The sequence below is a fragment of the Cervus elaphus genome, chromosome 4 (genome assembly GCF_910594005.1).
Source record: "Cervus elaphus chromosome 4, mCerEla1.1, whole genome shotgun sequence".
Taxonomy (NCBI): domain Eukaryota; kingdom Metazoa; phylum Chordata; class Mammalia; order Artiodactyla; family Cervidae; genus Cervus; species Cervus elaphus.
In genome coordinates, this window is record NC_057818.1 from 65,149,302 (window position 1) to 65,167,558 (window position 18,257).

At 60.0% G+C, this 18,257-nt stretch overlaps 1 protein-coding gene across 6 annotated transcripts; it reads left to right on the forward strand.

Annotated features, from left to right (window-relative positions):
- The first annotated feature begins 8 nt into the window (after positions 1 to 8).
- SHISA7 (shisa family member 7) lies at positions 9 to 16,805 on the forward strand. Of its 6 annotated transcripts, none has more exons than XM_043900197.1 (6): positions 9 to 133; positions 5,947 to 6,659; positions 8,267 to 8,421; positions 10,001 to 10,066; positions 10,455 to 10,643; positions 12,329 to 16,805. In XM_043900197.1, the coding sequence occupies exons 2-6, from the start codon at positions 5,980 to 5,982 to the stop codon at positions 12,970 to 12,972; spliced, it is 1,734 nt and encodes a 577-aa protein (XP_043756132.1). In that variant the 5' UTR covers positions 9 to 133; positions 5,947 to 5,979; the 3' UTR covers positions 12,973 to 16,805. The 6 variants fall into 6 exon arrangements, with proteins under 6 accessions (XP_043756132.1, XP_043756131.1, XP_043756126.1 ...); XM_043900196.1 differs by lacking the exon at positions 9 to 133 and adding an exon at positions 4,065 to 5,056 and having other exon boundaries at positions 5,929 to 6,659; XM_043900191.1 differs by lacking the exon at positions 9 to 133 and having other exon boundaries at positions 5,155 to 6,659.
- Positions 16,806 to 18,257: the final 1,452 nt, after the last annotated feature.

Consider the following 18,257-nt stretch of genomic DNA (forward strand, 5'->3'; position numbering starts at 1 on the left):
CCCCCAGGCAGCGCGCGCGCACACGCCCAGCCGGGTTGGCTCGCAGACACGCGCTCGCTCTGCCTCCCCCGGCCGGCCCCCCACGTCGCCGCCACCCCCCGACTCCCCCTGGGTCCCGCATCCGGAAAGTGAGGTGAGCGCGGCCGCACCCCGGTGCGGAGGGGGAAACTGAGGCAGGAGGGAGTTGGGGACGCGGAGGAAGGAAGAGACAGGCATGCGGATGAATAGATGGACGGATGGATGGGAAGGACAGATAGCTTCATCTGAGTGGTCCCTGCTCCCCTAAGACGCAGGAGCCCGGGGATCCGCATGAGGGCTCCCAGAATTCTACAGCCCCCTTGGAAATCTGGGAGTCGGGACTCAACAAGCCCCCCAGCCAAGGCCCCTCAGCCCTTTTAGATTCTCAGGCTCCCCCACCCCCACCCGCAACCTTTGGGGGCCCAAGAAGGCAATCCGAGTCCCCCAGTCCCCCGGCGTCAGAGCTCTCAGCGAGACCGCCCCCACTGGGGAATCAGAGCATCTCCCCCCGGCCCCCCGCCCCTGGATCCCAGATCTCGCTCAGAAGGCCGGGTCACCGGACCCCGCGTCAGAGCGCCCAGGGCCCTGTCTCCACAGGGACCTAGGAGTCCCTGCTTCCCCCTCCTCCAGGAACCCCTGGGACTGGGCGCCAGCGCCCCCGGCCCCCGCCTTCCGGATCCAGGTGTCCCCTCTCCTCAGCCCCCAGCCTGAAGCCTCGCGTCTCGGAGGCCGCGCTCGCGTCGCCATGGCAACAGGAGTCTATTTTGCGCTGGGAACACACAGCTCCCGTCGCAGCGCGCCCCCACCCCGCCCCTCTAACCCGAGCCTGAGTGAGAGTGAGGGCCCGGGGAGGGAGATGGGTGGTCCGGGTCGGGGGCGCACAGAGACACTCACAGGGTCAGAGATCTGTAGACAGCAAACCTGGGAAAGAGACAGAGATGGAGACACGCAGACGGAGGTAGCGGGAGACGGGGATGTGAAGAGAAGAGACTGGCGGGCCAGAGGGGAGGAGGGAATGCTGGCACGCGGAGGAGACGTGGGGCAGAGACGGCCGGATGCAGAGATGCGCTGAGACACGTGGAGAGAGCCGGGCTAAGAGAGCCCGTGACCCCGGGCACCGCCCCGCAGAAATGAGACTGGCCGGCGGGCCGAGGGAGGGGCAGTGGGGCGAGATCCCGGGAGGAGGTCAGGACCGGGAGACGCAGAGACTCAGAGCGGACGGGAAGGCCTAGGCACCCGGGCGGGCCGCGGGGGGTGCGTGGGAACCGGCCGCGTCTTTCCCTCAAACCCCGGCCCCCGGGCGGCGAGCTGGAGGCGGGGCCGGGTCCCTCCACCCCGCCGCCCCCGCCGGGAGCTGGGATCCCCGCCTCCCGCCCGGACCCCTGCGGCCGGGTCCGCCTCCTCTTGAACCCGGATCCCCCTCCTACTGCCTGCTCTTCACATCCCTACCCCAAACCCACCCTCAACTCCAGACATTCCCGGGAGGCCCGCCTGCTTTCGCCTTCGGACCCCCGCACCCTCAGCGCCCACCTGCTCACCCCTCTCCACCGCCCCGCAGCCCGAGATCAGGCTTCTGACTTTCTCTGGGTCTCCTCCCTCTGCGGGTCTGTCCTCCTTCTCTGGCTCTCTCTTTCCTTCTCTCTCGCTCTCCTTCGATCCCCAGTTCTCCGGGTCTTTTCTCCCCGTCACTGCTCGCCCTCCGGGCCTGTGCCCTCCCAGGTCTCTGTCCTCTTTTCTTTGAATATTCTTTGACTATCTTCAGTTTCTTTGAAGGGAGAAGAATATCCCTCTTCTTCATCTCTGTTCTTCTCTTCCTGGGTCTCTGTCCCTCTCCCCGAGGCTCCGTTTCTCTCCCTGAGTCTTTCTCTGGGTCTCTGTCGCCCTCTCTCTAACCCTCTGCCCTCACCCTCATCCTGTTCTCATTCTCTGCTCCCAGGCATCTCAAGAGGCAGTCCTTGCCCCCCCAGCCCAGCTGACAGGGTCAGGAGAACGGTGGGGTGGTGAGGTGTGGGACGCAGTGCTGGCAGGGCAGCAGGGGGAGGACGGGGCTCTCCAGGAGCGCAGGGACCCCGTCTCACACTGGCTCCCCAAGCTCTGTGCCCACATCTCTCAGCTATCTCTCAGCTCCTGGACTAGGATCCTGGGTTCTGGCCCTGAGCTGCTGGCTGTGCCCGGGGCAGGGAGGGAGAAGACGGCTTGGGGGGAGGAGGAGGATCGTGCCTTCCTGTGTGTGTATGTGTCCGGGAGGGGGTGCTGTCTGGGCGTGTCTGATGGAGGGTCACATGCCTGCTTCTAGACGCTCCACCGTGGGGTTTGCACTGGCGTGTGTACCCACGAGGCTGCCTGTCTGGCTGGGATACAAGTGTCCACGGTCTACGGGCGGTGGCAGCGTGTCCAGGTGCAGCTGGCTGGGGCGGGTCTCTGGCCATGTCCTGGAGCTGTGTGTGGTCCCAGGGTGCCGTGATGTCGAGACTGTGTCTGACTGTCGGGTGCTGTGGGCAGGAATGCCCGTAGACGCAGGGCTGTGTGTCCACAGGGAGCTGTTCTGCGTGTGTGTCGGGAGGAGGCTCGGGTGTGCTACCAGGATGATACTGGGTGTCCTTGCATGTTGTGTCCGGGACACCACGTGGGTGCCCTGTGTTCTGTGTCACTGTGACACAAGCTCTGTTGTGTGTCCGTGCATAGTTCTGTGAGGCAGAGGAAGAGCCAGTCCCCTGTATCTGTGCATCTGGCCCAGTGTCGGCAGGGGCAGGTGCTGCAGGGCAAGAGGTGGGACGCAGGGGCGAGAGGCTCTGGGGCCCCGCTGACAGAGGGGCCGTGTGTGTGTGTGGCTGGGCCTGAGGGGGTGTATGCCCCCGCTCCTCCTGCCCCACTCCCTGGAGCTGTCAATGACCAGGAGTTGGAATTTCCCTGGGAATGCGCCTGTGTGTGAAGTTGGAGGGGACCACGGCACTCTGTCAGCAGAGGGAGAAATTCTGTGATGGAGCCCCACCAGAGGCTTGGCACAGCGCAGGCACCGAGCCTGCAAACTACTGGCCCATGTGCGGCAGCCCTTGGCCCTGTGCAGCTCCCCAGCACCTGTGATTTAGCAGGCAGATGGCTGCTTGTGTGTGTTTGGAAGGAGTGCCCCTTCCCACAGATGGATGCCTCCCCACCAGCATGCCTTGAGAAGGAGAGCCAGTCTCTCTGCCAGACCCTCTTGTGCAGTGCACAACCTGCCCAACCGTACACAGCAGCCCTTGTGTGAATGAAGGAATCCACTTCATCACGTGCATCTGTCACTCTCCCAAGGGCTATGTCTGCGAGCATGAAGGCCCGCATTTCTCTGTGTGGAATAGAGGCATCCACCATCTATGGGCGGCGGTGCCCTGAGTTCAAAATCTAGCTGTCACACCATCTGATGTATATCAGTTGTTTCTTTTGTTTCTTGACTGTAGTAAAATATATGTAACACAAAATTTACCATTGTAAGTGTACAGGTCAATAGTATTTAATGATGTTGTGTGACTCCCATCACTGTCTAGTTCCAGAACATTTTCATTACCCTCAAGGGAGGCCCTGCCCCCACTGAGCACTCAGCTCCTCTTCCCAGCTGCCTTCAGCCCCAGGCAACCACTTATCAGCTTCCGTCTGCATGGATGTCACTGCTGTGGACATTTCATCTCAATGTAATCATCGGTATGTGACTTTTTGTGTCTGGCTTTTCTCTCTGAACGTCCTCGAGGTTCTTCAGGATGTAGAATGTATCGGTGCTCCATCCCTTTCGTGGCTGAGTATTATTCCACTGAATGGCTAGACCGCATTTTGTTTACCATTTGTCAACTGATGGGCACTTGGGTGGTCTTCCATTTGGGGCTGTCGTAAACCATGCTGCTAAGGACATTCATGTTTTCAACTCTTTGGGGCAGATTCCTAGGAGTAGAACCCCTGGGTCGTGTGGTAACTCTAACTGTGTGTGTGTGTGTGCTGGGCCACGTCCTGCTGCGTGCAGGATCTTAGTTCCCAGGCAGGGACAGAGCCTGTGACTCCGGCATTGGGAGCACAGACTGTCGACCAGCGGCCCACCAGGGAAGTCCCTACATGTTTAACTCCGGAGGAGCTGCCGAAATGCTCTCCGGAGTGTGGGCCACGGCACTTCTCAGATCACAGTGACGCAGCGGGCGGGGGCGTCCAGAAGGCAGTGAGCAGGGGGTGCAGGACAGGGGCCAGAGCAGAGCTCAAAGGGAAGGTTGAGGCCCCACGGGGACGCGGGCGGCGCCTCAGCCTCCCACAGCCCTCTCCGCATCCCAGCCCCCAGCAGCCTTTGATAATGCCGTGGAGCCGAGATACACGTGCACTCAATGGGGAGGAACAAAGGGTAAAAATAACAGCGAACAGACATCTATTAAACTAGTCCCACCCACCCACCCTCACTCCCACCTCCTCACGCTGCTTTTATTTCTTCATGGCCTCCTTCATAATTTCTTAGTGTTTCTTCATAATAGTTTTCAACGTGTATCCCATTGATACGTGTCTGTGTACTGGCTTTGTCTCTGTGCCAGAATGCGAGCCCCATAAAGACAGAGGCGGAACCCTGCAGTTCACCCACCACTGTCCCCCCAGCCTCAGTACACACTGCTGCAGGAACCCACCTGCCGGCCTGTAGACACGGTGGGGCCGTCCCGTCCATCTGGCCCCTCTCGTCCTGCGTCCCCTCCAGGGGGTACAGCACCTGCACTAGGCCAGGTGCTGCCCAAAGCCCTCTGACTGCGTGCTCGGTCGCTCAGTCGTGTCCAACTCTTTGCAACCCCACGGACTGCAGCCCGCCAGGCTCCTCTGTCCGTGGAATTCTCCAGGCAAGAATACTGGGTGGGTTGCCATGGATTCGTCCTTCCAACCACCCAATGATAGCCACCCTCACCCGCAGTTTACAGATGGGGAAACTGAGGCACATGAGGACTTAGGTGTGTCCAGTGTCAGGCACCTGGCAGGTCTGGGAGAGGAACCACTGCTGCTCGGGCTTGCCAACTGTGCAAGGAGACACTTCAGAGCTGAAATTGTAAGACCCTGTGTGTGTGTGTGTGTGTGTGTGTGTGTGTGTGTGTGTGAGAGAGGGGTAAGGGTGGGGGGTGGGGCAGAGAGAGAAGGGAGACAGAGGCTCAAGACCTTGACTATCAGACCTAAATAAAGGAGAAAAGTAAGCCTTGAGGGAGCTGAGGACCATAGGGGTCTAAGCCAGCAGCTCTAACTGGGGGACAAATGTGCCCCCAGGGGAACACTTGGCAATGCCTGGAGGCATCCTGTGTTGTCATGATGCGGGGTGGGGGGGTGTGAATGCTGCTGCCCCCAGCAGCTGCTGCTAAACACCCCACAGTGCAGGGAGGGGCCCTCAACAAAGTGCACTCCGCCCTCTGTCAGCAGTGCCCGGGCCTTCCTCTGATTCTCAACTCCGATCTCTCTCTCCTCCCCGTCTCCCCACGCCCCCCTGCGCCCCTCTCATTGCCGCCCTTGGTCCCTGTCTCCCCTTGGCCTCTCCCTCCGCCCTCTCCCTCGCCTGCCTCCTTGGTTTCTTCTCCCTCCATCCCATCTCTCCTCTGGTTTTTGTCCGTCCCTCTCATTTCTTCACACCCCTGTCCACTTTCCCTGTCTTTCCTCCCCATTCATCACTCTCTGACCCTCTCTGCCCATGATCGTTGCTGTTCCCCTTCCGTGGCATCGGGGCATTCTTCTGTGGCTCCCCCATCACCGACCACTGCCCCCGGGCCTGGCCAACCCCGGGCCCGTGCACATCCTCCCCTTTTCCGCCTCCTGGCTCCTGCCCGCCCCCCTCCCCGTCCTTCTATCTTCCCTTGGGCTGCCTTCCTCATCCTTTCCCGCCACCATCTCCACATTTCTGCACCTCTGGCGCCTTTCTTCCGTCCACCGTTCCAGCCTCGGTTCTCCCCCCAGCCTGGCTGCCCCGGCCGAGCTCCTGCGCTCCCCATGCCGGCCCTCCTGCTCCTCGGGACCCTCCTGCTCCTGGCCTCGACTACCGGCCAGGCTGGGGCGCGTCCGTCCAACGCCACGAGCGCCGAGCCCCCGGGTCCGCTGCCCGCCCTGCTGGCGCACCTGCGGCGCCTGACCGGGGCGCTGACGGGCGGCGGGGGCGCAGCGGGCCCGGGGACCAACGGCACAAGAGCCAGCACCCCGAGCTCGGCGGGCGCTGCTGCACGGGCGCCCCCTCCGGCTGAGCTGTGCCACGGCTACTACGACGTCATGGGCCAGTACGACGCCACCTTCAACTGCAGCACCGGCTCCTACCGCTTCTGCTGCGGCACCTGCCACTACCGCTTCTGCTGCGAGCACCGCCACATGCGCCTGGCGCAGGCCTCCTGCTCCAACTACGACACGCCGCGCTGGGCCACCACGCCGCCGCCGCTGGCCGGGGGCGCCGGGGGCGCTGGGGGTGCGGGCGGGGGACCTGGGCCCGGCCAGGCCGGGTGGCTGGAAGGGGGCCGGGCGGGGGGCGCTGGGGGGCGTGGGGGCGAGGGCCCAGGGGGCAGCACAGCCTACGTGGTGTGCGGGGTCATCAGCTTCGCCCTGGCCGTGGGCGTCGGCGCCAAAGTGGCCTTCAGCAAGGCGTCCCGTGCGCCTAGGGCGCACCGGGAGATCAACGTGCCCAGGTGTGTGTACTCTGGGGCCGGGGCGGGGAGGGGGAGCCTGGGGGCGGGGCTTGGGCAACGGGGGCGGGGCCAGCATGGAGTGAGGGGGGTGGGCCCGCATGGCCAGAGGCTGAGGCAGCCTCCCGGAGCGCAGAAGCCTTGAGATGGGAGAGGCCTGAGAATACAGGTGACTTAAGTGACAGGCTAGGGAGTGACGAGGTAGGCTCAGGTCTTCATTCAGCAAATATTTCTTGAGCGCTTTCTGTGAGCCAGGAGCTGGGGGCACAGCGGTGAACAAGACAAAATCCCTGCACTGACGAGTAAACCTAGTTCTAATCCCAGGTCAGTCGCCTGCGGGCTGTGTGACCCTGGGAAAGTTGCTTAACCTCTCCGTGCCTGTTTCCTGTGTCTGTACAGTGGGGCTAATTATTGTTCCCCGCACATTCGGACAGCAAAGAAGATTAACTGGGTTGATTCATGTCCAGTCCTGGCACATGGTAAGCCCTCAATAAATGCTGGCTACCGTCATCATTAAGAGAGTAAGCAAGCAGTGTTAGTTGCTCAGACGTGTCCAACTCTTTGGGACCCCATGGACCATAGCCCACCAGGCTCCTCTGTCCATGGGATTCTCCAGGCAAGAACACTGGAGTGGGTTGCCATTTCCTTCTCCAGGGGCTCTTCCCCACCCAGGGATCGAGCCTGGTCTCCTGCATCGCAGTCAGATTCTCTACTATCCAAGCCGCCAGGGAAGCCACGCACAGGGGCAATGTACTTTCAGATGCTGATAACTGCTGTGAAGAAAAGCAGTGTGACGAGCTGTGGGTGGGAGGGGAGGTGCTGTTTTACGTGAAGCGGTCAGGAAAGGCCTCTCTGAGCAGAGACCTGGAGGACAAGAGAGAACCAAACAGGTATCTATGGGAAAGGCACTCCAGGCAGAGGAAGCCGTAAGTGCAAAGGCCCTGGGGTGGCGTGTTGGGAGGACTGTGAGGAGGCCCACGACACTGGGCGCAGTGCATGAGGAGGAGGTGGACAGAAGCGGGCAGAGGGGGGCTCAGCCTCAGTGTGACGGGGAGCCACTGGAGCGTCCTGAGCTCCGTGTGAGCCACCTGACCCCTGGGCTGTGCATGAATTTAGACTGCAGGGGACAAGGGCAGAAACGGGCAGGTCAGGTGGATCCATGGCGAGAGACAGGCTGCTAGCCGCAGAGGTGGTGACATATGGTTGGGATATATTTTGGAGAGCGAATCCAGGGGGTTACTAAGGGCCATTGAGGAAAGACAAAGAAGAGTCAAAGGTGATTCTAAGGTTTTATCGCTATGGAGAAGGCAGCGAAAGAAACAGGAGTTAGGTCCCAGGTTTGGGGTGGGGACAGGACCACAGAGAGGACGCTGTGGGAGGGACCACACAAGGGGTAGGGTCCAGATGAACTGGGGAAGTGAGTCGGAGGGACCTAGAGGCAGGCGGCGCTCAGACTGACGCTAGCAAGGGGTGTGGCCAAAGGCGAGAAGCCGAGCTGAACTAAGATACCCGCAAAGGTGAGACGGGGAGGGGAAAGAGGCCTGCGCCCTCCCTCTCTCCATCCCTACCCGCAGCCCCCAAGCCACTGACCATCCCTCTGCCCCTTCCAGGGCTCTGGTGGACATTCTGAGACATCAGGCGGGGCCAGGGGCCCGCCCAGACCGGGCGCGAAGCAGCTCCCTAACCCCAGGGGTCGGAGGCCCCGACAGCATGCCGCCGAGGACGCCCAAGAACCTCTACAACCCCGTGAAGCCCTCCAATCTCGGTGAGCGAGAGGCGGGGCTGCGGCCGCCCTCGGCCCCGCCTCACCCCTGTGGCCCCGCCCCCACGGTGGCCCCGCCCCCCACCGCCCCGGCCTCTGCCTTCCTCAACCTTCCCAGCGGAGCCCTGTTCCGGACACTGCTCCGGACGCTGCAGTGAGCCCGCCCCACTCCCTGCCCTTCCGTGGGCACCCTGGGTGGGCACCGCGGGCGCGTGGACGGTTTCTCAAGCCACTGCCCCTGAGAAACTCATGTCAGACCACCCAGCAGCCGGTGACCCAAAAGGACGCAGGTAGCGACTGAGTTAGAATGTCTGGAGCCAGACGCCTGGTTAGAATTCTAACTCTACCCCTGTGACCTGGGGCGACCGGCTTCAGTCTCTGGGCCTCATTTTCCTCACCCATAAAATGAGCATCAGAGGAGGGCTCGCCTCACGTCACCACCGTTCTTACCGGGCGTGGCCAGAGCATCGGCGGAGAGGTCCAGGAGGCTGGGAGAGGGCCAGAGGGTCTCGTCTGAAGAGGCGGAGGAGGCGCCCTCAGAAAGAGATCTCGGGGCAGTGGCCAGGGGACGGAGGGGAGTTTCTTGTGCAAGGGGAGCTCAGCTTGTGAGGCGCCCAGAGCTGAGGCTGGGGAGAGGGTGGGCAGGCACCTCAGGAAGGGCCCCGAGTGCCAGGCCGAGCTGAGTAGCTCTGTGTGCCGAGGGCAATGGGGAGCCAGGGAGGAGTTTAGAGCGGAGAGGGGCAGAGCTTCGAGTGGGCAGGACTACGGAACCCGTGTGCAGGGAAAGAAATGAGAGGAGGAAGGATCCGGAGGAGGCTGGGACGCGGGTCCAGGCAGTAAAGGACGCGGGCTGATCTGAGGTCAGGAACGCAGAAGAGGAGAGGGCTTTGAATACTAGTGATGAAGAAGAGACATTTGACCTGGATCTGGAGGGATGAGCAGGGAGGAGGTCTTCAGGCAAAGAAGGGGAGGAAGGGGTTCAACGCGCGGAGAACAGCGGAACAGCCCGTGCAGAGGCCCTGTGGCAGAACTGAGCTCGACCACTGGGCATCAGAGGGAAGCAGGGCTTGAGGGGAGGGGTGAAAGATGAGACTGGGGGCAGGTGGGAAGGCCTCAGAGGCCGCCCCCAGCTTAGACTGTGTCCCATCGGTGATGGTGAGACCGGCGGAGGGTTTCGAGCAACAGAGGGTGTGTGTGTGTGTGTGTGTGTGTGTGTGTGTGTGTGTGTGTGTGTGTGTGTGTGTGTGTGTGTGTGTGTGTGTGTGTGTGTTTCGAGCAACAGAGGGTGTGTGTGTGTGTGTGTGTGTTTCGAGCAACAGAGGGTGTGTGTGTGTATGTGTTTCGAGCAACAGAGGGGGTGTGTGTGTGTGTGTGTGTGTGTGTGTAGCACCGCGGAGACGCTGGTCTTGGAGCTGGGCTGAAGGCTGGTTTGACGATCCAGGAGGGAGAAGGAAGTCAGGGCAAAGATTGCAGAGCTGGGGGCCAGGAAGACGCGAGCAGGGAGCCCTCCACACGGACCAGGACGGGGCGCCAGCTGGGCGCCGGCAGCGGCAGTGACGCCCTCCCCTCTTGGTCCCCACAGATAACCTGCACCACAACTACCTGCACCTCAACGTCAACAGCCCCAAACACCACGCTGCCACGCTGGGTACGCACCCGGGGCGGGCAGGGCTCCTTCCCTCCTCACCTGGCACTGAGTCGGAGCCAGGTACCCTGATAGGGCAGGGGTGAGGCCGTGGGAGCGTGTCCTCACGGACCAGCCGGGTAACCCAGGAGTGGTCCGCGGGAAGCGGCCTGGAGCGCGCCCCTCCTGCTTGGGGCGGGGCACAGAGGACGTGCCGGCTGCGCCTTCTGCTCCTTCCCCAGCCAGGAGCTCCTGAGGGGTCGTGGGGGGGAGTGAGCAGAGGGAGCTTGGACTGCTGCAGCTTTGAGAGGCTGGAACACCAGGCTGCTAAAACTCCAAGGGGGCGGGGGACGGAACCGCGGGGTCCGAGGGAGCAGGCCCGGACTGACCCCGGCCGTGCCCTCTGCCCCAGACTGGCCTGGACTGACCCCGGCCGTGCCCTCTGCCCCAGACTGGCGGGCCATCCCGCCGCCCAGCCCGTCCTTGCGCTACTCCACGCTATCCTGCTCGCGGTCCTTCCACAACCTCTCGCATCTGCCCCCGTCCTACGAGGCCGCAGTGAAATCGGAGCTCAACCGCTACTCCTCTCTCAAGAGGCTCGGTGAGTCCCGGGGAGGGGGTGGTGGTGGTGGTGGGCTGCTTGGGCGGCGGGGCGGGGGCAGGGCCTGGGTTCAGGACCCTGGACAGTGGCCCGAGCGCCTTCTCAAGCTCTCGATTCCCCGCTTAGGGTTTTTTTTTCCTCCAAGTGGGCTTCCAGAAAGACCCAAGGTCATTCTGCATCGCAATGAACTACTTGGGGTGCTTTTCATAAATGCAAATCCATGGTCCTCCCCGCAAGATCTATTGCATTCATCAGGACTTGTGTTTGCAATTAATAGGAACACAATTAAAAAAAAAAAAAAAGGTAACTATGCTGAAACAGAACTTTAAAAAAAAAAAAGGCAACTACATTGGCTTGATAAGGCAAATTCTGTGTGCGGCAAGCTTCAGGTGTGGCTGAACCCAGGTGCTGAAGAGCTAGCACCAGGATTCCACGTCTCTCAGCTCCGCTGAACAGTGGGCTGGCTTCATTTTCAGAAAGAATCTCCCCCTGTGATGGCAAAGACTGCCCTGAGAGAATCTTCAGGGCAGTTCTTACCAGAAGAGTCTCTCCCAGTGATTGCAGCAAAAATCCCAAGCCTGAACCCCACTGACCAAGAAAGGGTCATGAGCTTGCCCCAGAACCAATCACCATGACTCTGATTGGACATTCCTGGTAGTGGAGGAGGCGTCACACATTTTAAACTGAGATTCACAGTCAGAAAGGGTTTTTATACTGTGTCTCATAAAACCTACGTACACCGGCAATTTTTTAATTACAGCCAAGTTTTGAAACTTGCTATTGTGGACATTTTTAAACACGTTCAAGAGCAGACAAACTGTAAAATGAACCCCTAGGTTCCTATCACCCAGCTTTAACATTTTCTTATTCCCTCCTTCCCCCACCCCATCTTTTGGTGGATTATTTCAAAACAAATCCCAGATATTATGTCACTTCAACCACTGATATTTCAATAACACACAGAGCTGAAACAAAAATCGTATGAATGGTACTCACCCTTATTCTCTTGATGGGCTTCCCTGGTGGCTCAGACGGTAAAGCGTCTGCCTGCAGTGTGGGAGACCTGGGTTCGATCCCTGGGTTGGGAAGATCCCCTGGAGAAGGAAATGGCAACCCACTCCAGTACTCTTGCCTGGAAAACTCCATGGATTGAGGAGCCTTGTGGGCTACAGTCCATGGGATCGCAAAGAGTCGGACATGACTGGCCAACTTCACTTTTTTCTTATCTCTTATTGTGGGAAACTTTCTAATAATTTTCTATCCTATTTCATTTTGCAAAATACTGTCTCTACCCACAACACTGACTTTACAATCCACGAATGGGTTGAATCGAAAAATACTTTCTACAGGATGAAAGAGAAGGAAGTTTCCTCAAAAAGCAAGACCTGGGTTCTACACACACAAAAAAGGATATTCCCAAGCGATTTAAAAAGCAACCCCCCTCCTCATCTACGGCCCCATCACCGCAAGCTGGGCCTGGGAACATGCATTCTTCTAGCCTGACTGTTCCCACTGGTTAAAACCGTGCCCCTGCCCAGGCTAATGCCCAGGAAGTTCCCGGTGATGTCTGGAATTCTCCAGGGCGGGAGCCCAGTGCGGGGAGAGGCAGAGGGTTGGCCCTGGGAGGTGGGCAGCTTCTGGGCCGGCTGGGGCCCCAGCTCTGTGGTTTACCCCTTCTCCCGCAGCCGAGAAGGACCTGGACGAAGCCTACCTGAAGCGCCGGCACCTGGCAGAGGTGCCCCGTGGGACGCTGCCCCTGCACGCGCTGCGGCGACCCGGCACGGGGGGTGGCTACCGCATGGATGCCTGGGGCGGCCCCGAGGAGCTGGGCCTGGCCCCTGCGCCCCACCCGCGGCGCGTCATGTCCCAGGAGCACCTGCTGGGCGACGGGGGCCGGTCGCGCTATGAGTTCACGCTGCCGCGCGCACGCCTCGTGTCCCAGGAGCACCTGCTCCTGTCGTCCCCCGAGGCCCTGCGCCAGAGCCGCGAGCACCTCCTGTCACCCCCGCGCAGCCCCGCGCTGCCCCCGGAGCCCGCCGCGCGTGCCAGCTTGGCCGCCTCGCACTCCAACCTGCTGCTGGGGCCCGGGGGCCCCCCCACGCCGCTGCACGGCCTGCCACCGCCGCCCGGCCTGCACGCGCACCACCACCACGCCCTGCACGGCTCGCCACAGCCTGCCTGGATGTCAGACACCGGCGGGGGTGGGGGCACGCTGGCCCGCAGGCCACCCTTCCAGCACCAGGGCACGCTGGAGCAGCTGCAGTTCATCCCCGGCCATCACCTGCCCCAACACCTCCGCACGGCCAGCAAGAACGAGGTGACTGTCTGAGCGTCCGAGGCCGGGCCGGGGGCTGGGGCGCTGTGGCCTGGGGCCCCCATCCCAGCCTGCACCCCCCGCCACACCTGGCTGGGGGGCCTGGAATCCAGACCTGCGGGGGCCAGGAGGGCTACCTCCAAGGACACGGTTTTGGACGAAATCCTCACGAGAGAAAAAGTTTCCTTCTGCAATGTCACAGCAGATAAGATCCTCCTCCTACGTCACAATCTGAGGCAGGGCCTCCTTCCCATGACGTCATCACAGAGGAAGAGGCCTGTATGTGAGGTCATCAGTAGCAAAAACGTCTGTGTTCATCACAGGGACAAACCCTGCTTCCCATGAGGTCATCGCAGAGGAACAGGCCCACTACAGTCATCGCTGGAGGCCGTGTCTGTGCTCCACGGTGTCATCACGAAGACCTCCCTCCGGTGACGTTGTAAGAGGAACAATGCCTTGTCCCATGACATCATCCCAAGAGACCAGGAGCCCTCCTGTGATGTCACTGCACAGATAAGTCTCACCCTCTGATGTCGTCTCTGGCACCAAAAGGTCTCTGTGGACATCATCGTCACCAGGAAAATATTTCCTTCCAAAGAAGATGCCTCTGTCTATGAAGCCGTGCCTGCAGACAAAGCCATCTTCCCGGGACGAGCCACAGGGGAAAGCGCCTCGCCAGCCACGTCCTCACGAGACACAAGGCCTCCTTTCTAGGACATCACCACGGGGGCTCACTTCCTTCCTGTGACACCGTCGCCAGAGGAGCTGGCTTGCCCTGTGATGTCATCCCTGGAGAGGGCAGCCCGCTCTGGGGCCCTCTCCGGGGTGAGGCCCTTCTGCACTGCAGCACCGGCTCTGCCTGCACAGAGACTGCATCCCCATGAGACACATCCACTGCGATTGCCCAGCACCCACAGGCGGGCCGCCCAGAGCCCGTGGCTAAGCTGGGGGCCACCAACGAAGGGCCCGGTCCCGAGATGCTACCCCGGGCGTCATCGCTGAGCGGCTGCCCTGTGGGGAAGCTGCAGCCAGAGGTGACAACCGACCCCTGGCGCGCCGGAGCTGTGACGTCACCACCGGAGACACTGCCTGCTCTGGAAGGCCATTCCATGTGACGGTGTCACCAGAGTTTCTGCCTTGCCCCACCATGACTTAGCTTGGTTGCTCTCTCCCCTGACCCTGGGGACAAGCCGTGAGGGATTTCCACCAGGCCCTCCCCTCAAGTGAGGCTGGGCCATGGGTCCTCCCCCCATGCAGGGATGTCACCTCCTGGTGACTCCCGGAGTACAGCACGCACCCCCAGACTGGCTTCTGCTCCCAAGGAGGCCGCTCCACTGCTCCTGGAGTCCTGGGGACTCTCAGGCAGCCCCATGCCTCTCTGCCACAGCTACAGACATCATCACCTCCGCAAACAAAGTCCTGGCCTCCTGCTGGGGTGGGGGTGGGGTGTGCCTGCATTGATGTCATCGGCACCACAAGACTTCCACCACCCATGGCGGCACTGCACCTGGGGTCCCGTGGTAACCATGCCTGATGATGATGTCATTTCCCAGGGTTCCCTATGATCTACGGCATATTCATCTCCCAGGATTCACCACAGCTGATGATGTCATCATCCCCCAGAACCCACCATGACCCGTGATGTCATCACCTTCCAGAACCCAGTATGGCCGATGGTGACATCTTCTACCAGGATCCACTAGGACTGATGATGCCCCAGTTCCCCACAGACCCCCACAGTTGTGCTGTCACCATCTCCCAGGATCCACTCCAACCGTGATGTCTTCATGCCCCAGGGTCCACCTTAGCCATGGTGTCATCACCTCCCAGGATCCAATTCAGCCATGATGTCACCAGCCCCCAGCATCCATGAGAGTCAATGGTGTCCTGGAACCCATGACATCCACCATCACCATCTCCTGGGATCCACTTCAACCTTGGTATCGTCATCCACTGGGATCCACCATAACTGTGACATCATCATCTCCCAGGATCCAGGACACCCAGTGATGTCATTTATCAGGAACCACGTCAACCATGCACCATCACCTTCCAAGATCCATCCCCTTGGGAGCCAAGTACTCGGACAGCTATATTTCAATTGTCTTGTGGGGTCACCTACAGTCGTTCCCTTTAGCGGAACCAGCACAATACATATTCTTTTCCCATTCCCTCAAAAAGAGTGTGGGGTGGGGCTCCCTCTGATGACATCATCCTACTCCAGCCCTTCTTGGTGATGTCACTGCCTTGCTCCTGACTCAGGCTGATGCCTGCCTCAACCCGACCACAGACTTGGCCTTGGTCAGTCCCCCCTCACCCCTGGGTGAGGGCACCAGTCCCTCCAGATAACTGCCCTTCACCCAACCATCTGATCGGTGACAGGGTCAACACAGAGACCTCTTACCATCCCCAGAGGGAGGCCTTCCAGTCCTTGGGTGATGTCACTGCCCCAGTCCCATCCCTGGCACCGCATGCCATGGGCCTAGGCCAAACTCTCCCTGGAGACGCCCGGGGCCAGGCCAACAGCTGCTGACATCCCCAGGACCTTCAGTGGTGTCTGCCGCTGCCTTGGTCCCTCGTCCCGGGAGGGCACGGCTGGAGCGCTGCGGGGCAGGCTGTGCTCTGCACCTCCCCAGGATGGCAGATGAGTGCCCTGCTCTCCCCTTGTCCCCTCACCCTCTGGGGAGCCCCCAACACCCAACGCACAATTTGCCCCAAATTCTCTTTGTACATAGCCATGTTTGGGGGGCGGCCATTCCCCCACTCTTAAAGGGCTACACGCCCCCTCTCCCAGCCCCGAGGGCCAGGTCGGGGGGCCTCTTCTCCCTCCTCTGGGCCGCCCCCCTTCCTCTCCTCTCTCCCCACAAATAACGGCACCTCAGCTCATCCCTTCTCATCGGGAGCCTGGGGCAGATAATTGGCCCTCAACTCCCACCATGGTCCCCTGGAGGAGGAAACGGCAACCCCCTCCAGAGCTCTTGCCTGGGAAACCCCATGGACAGAGGAGCCTGGAGGGCGATACTCCATGGGGTCTCAAAGAGTCGGACACGCCTGAGCAACTGAGCACACACAACACGGCTCCCACCACACAGGGCTCCCAGTCTACCAGGGCCCCAGTGGCAGTTTTTCAGCCCCCTGCTTGCAGCTGCTCCCTGCAAGGGCCTCAACACGCCCAGGGTCCCTACGGCAGACTGTGACTTCCCCCAAAAGGAGCCGGCTTGAGCTCCCCCAGAGCCCCGCCCCTCCACTCACCACCCCCAAGGAGCACTCAGCCTTCTCCAGCCCCCACATCTGCAGGGTTTGGGGCCTCTCATCTTCTCTTCACCCCCTCCCCTTCCACTTGCTCTTTCCTGGCCTGGATTCCAGGCATCTCGCCCCCCGCCGCCCACCACACATCACTCACTCGACACAGGCTGCCTGACCCTGGGGCCTTGACCTCTTATCTCAAATAAGCCATAGTGGGGAGAGGTCTCGAGGTGGGTGAGGAAGTGGGCCTGTCCTGCCAGACCCCCTTTATGCTTCCAGAGCTGAGACCTTGCCATCTGAGTCTCCCCCCTGCCCTGCCGCCTTGTACATCATACAGGCTTGTGCGCGCACGTGTGTGTACACACACACACACACACACACACGCACACCCATTCCAGTGAGGGGACAGTGGAGGGCAGTATGGAGAGAAGATAATCCATTCTGGACCAAAAGACCTTCCGCAGCTCTGCCTGTTTCCTTACCCCTCCCCACCCTACTCCTCCACCCAACACCGGACTCTTGCCCCAGCTCCTTGGTGAGGACAGCCAGCCAAGCTCCAATTGGTATTTTCTCTTTTTTTAAATAAACAGATGTTTTCCTGATCCCCAGCCTCAGGTTTACTGTGGGGAAAGGACGGGCTTCCACCTCCGCACGTGCAGGTCACTGGGGAGTGCTGTGGCCGAGGCAGGGTGAGCGTCTAAGTGTCTTTGCAGCTGGGTGGTCAGGAGTCGGGCATGGGGCTGCCCTGCTCGGTGCTTTTAAATCCTTGATTTCTTCCTACATGTCTTGACTCTGAGCGGGTAAGCGTTTGTTTGCAGATTCTATTTATTTGCACCTCCTCACATCGAAGTTTTTGACTGAATATCATTAGTGTGTGGGGGGCGGGGGGCTGCTGTGTCAGTTTCCCTAGGCAGTGGGAACATAGTACCACACTCGGGGCAGCTTAAACAGAAGCGCATTCTCTCCCTGAGCTGCTGGAGGCCGCAGGTCTGAGAGGGAGGTGTGGGTAGGACCCGCTCGCTCCTCCTGAGGCTGGGTGGGAGGATCTGCCCGTGCCGGCCCACCCCAGCTTCTGGGGGCTTGCGGGCAGTGCTGCCACTCAACACATCGTCTTCCCTCTGTATGCCCATCTCCTTGACGAGACGGCACACTTCATAAGGACACACACTGGTCATGACGGATTAGGGCTCACCCCAATGATTCTCCGTGCAAAGACCCTAGTTCCAAACAAGGTCATATTCACAGGTCCTGGAGGTTAGGACTTAAAACATTTTTTTTTTTTTTTTTGGCAGGAGGACGGGACAAAATTCAAGCCATAACAAGACGTGTGACAGAATACAGTCTAACTGTCAGTTTTTATGATAACCAGGAAGCATTTTCCACACCTTTCTCTTCCCACCCAGTGCATTAACATATATGCATAGTGAAGACAAAACTGTTCCCTCCTTCTGTCTCAGGAGGTGCCCCGAAGGCAGGGTTTTATGAACTTTAGGAGTTCTACCTAAAGGAGCATCTAAATGCTTGTTTATCAACTGCCGGCTCTCACTACATCAAAGCGTGAGTTTGCTCGTCTCTCTGGGTTGTGTGTGCAGGGCATTCCAGTATCAGTTTTATCACTAAGAAAACCCCTTCCTCTCTAGTGCATTTAAGTGTTTGCCTCTCAAATATTAGATTTTATTCTGTATCAGTCAGGGTACTGCAGAGAAACAGAACCTGTGTGTGTGTGTGTGTTTCTGTTAAGGAACTGGCCTGTGTGACTATGCGTGCTCAGTCGCTTTAGCTGTGTCTGACTCTTTACAACCCCAAGGACTACAGCCCATCAGGCTCCTCTCTGTCCATGGGATTCTCCAGGCAAGAATACTGGAGTGAGTTGCCATGCCCTCTTCCAGGGGATCTTCCCTGACCAGGGGATAGAAACTGTTTCTCCTGCATTTCCTGTGGGGGCTGGCAAATTCAGTCTGTAAGGTATTTCAGAAACTCAGGCAGGCTTTCTAGGGTGCAGTCTTGAGGCAGGATTCGTTCTTTTCCAGGAAACCTTAGTTTTTTGCTCTAAG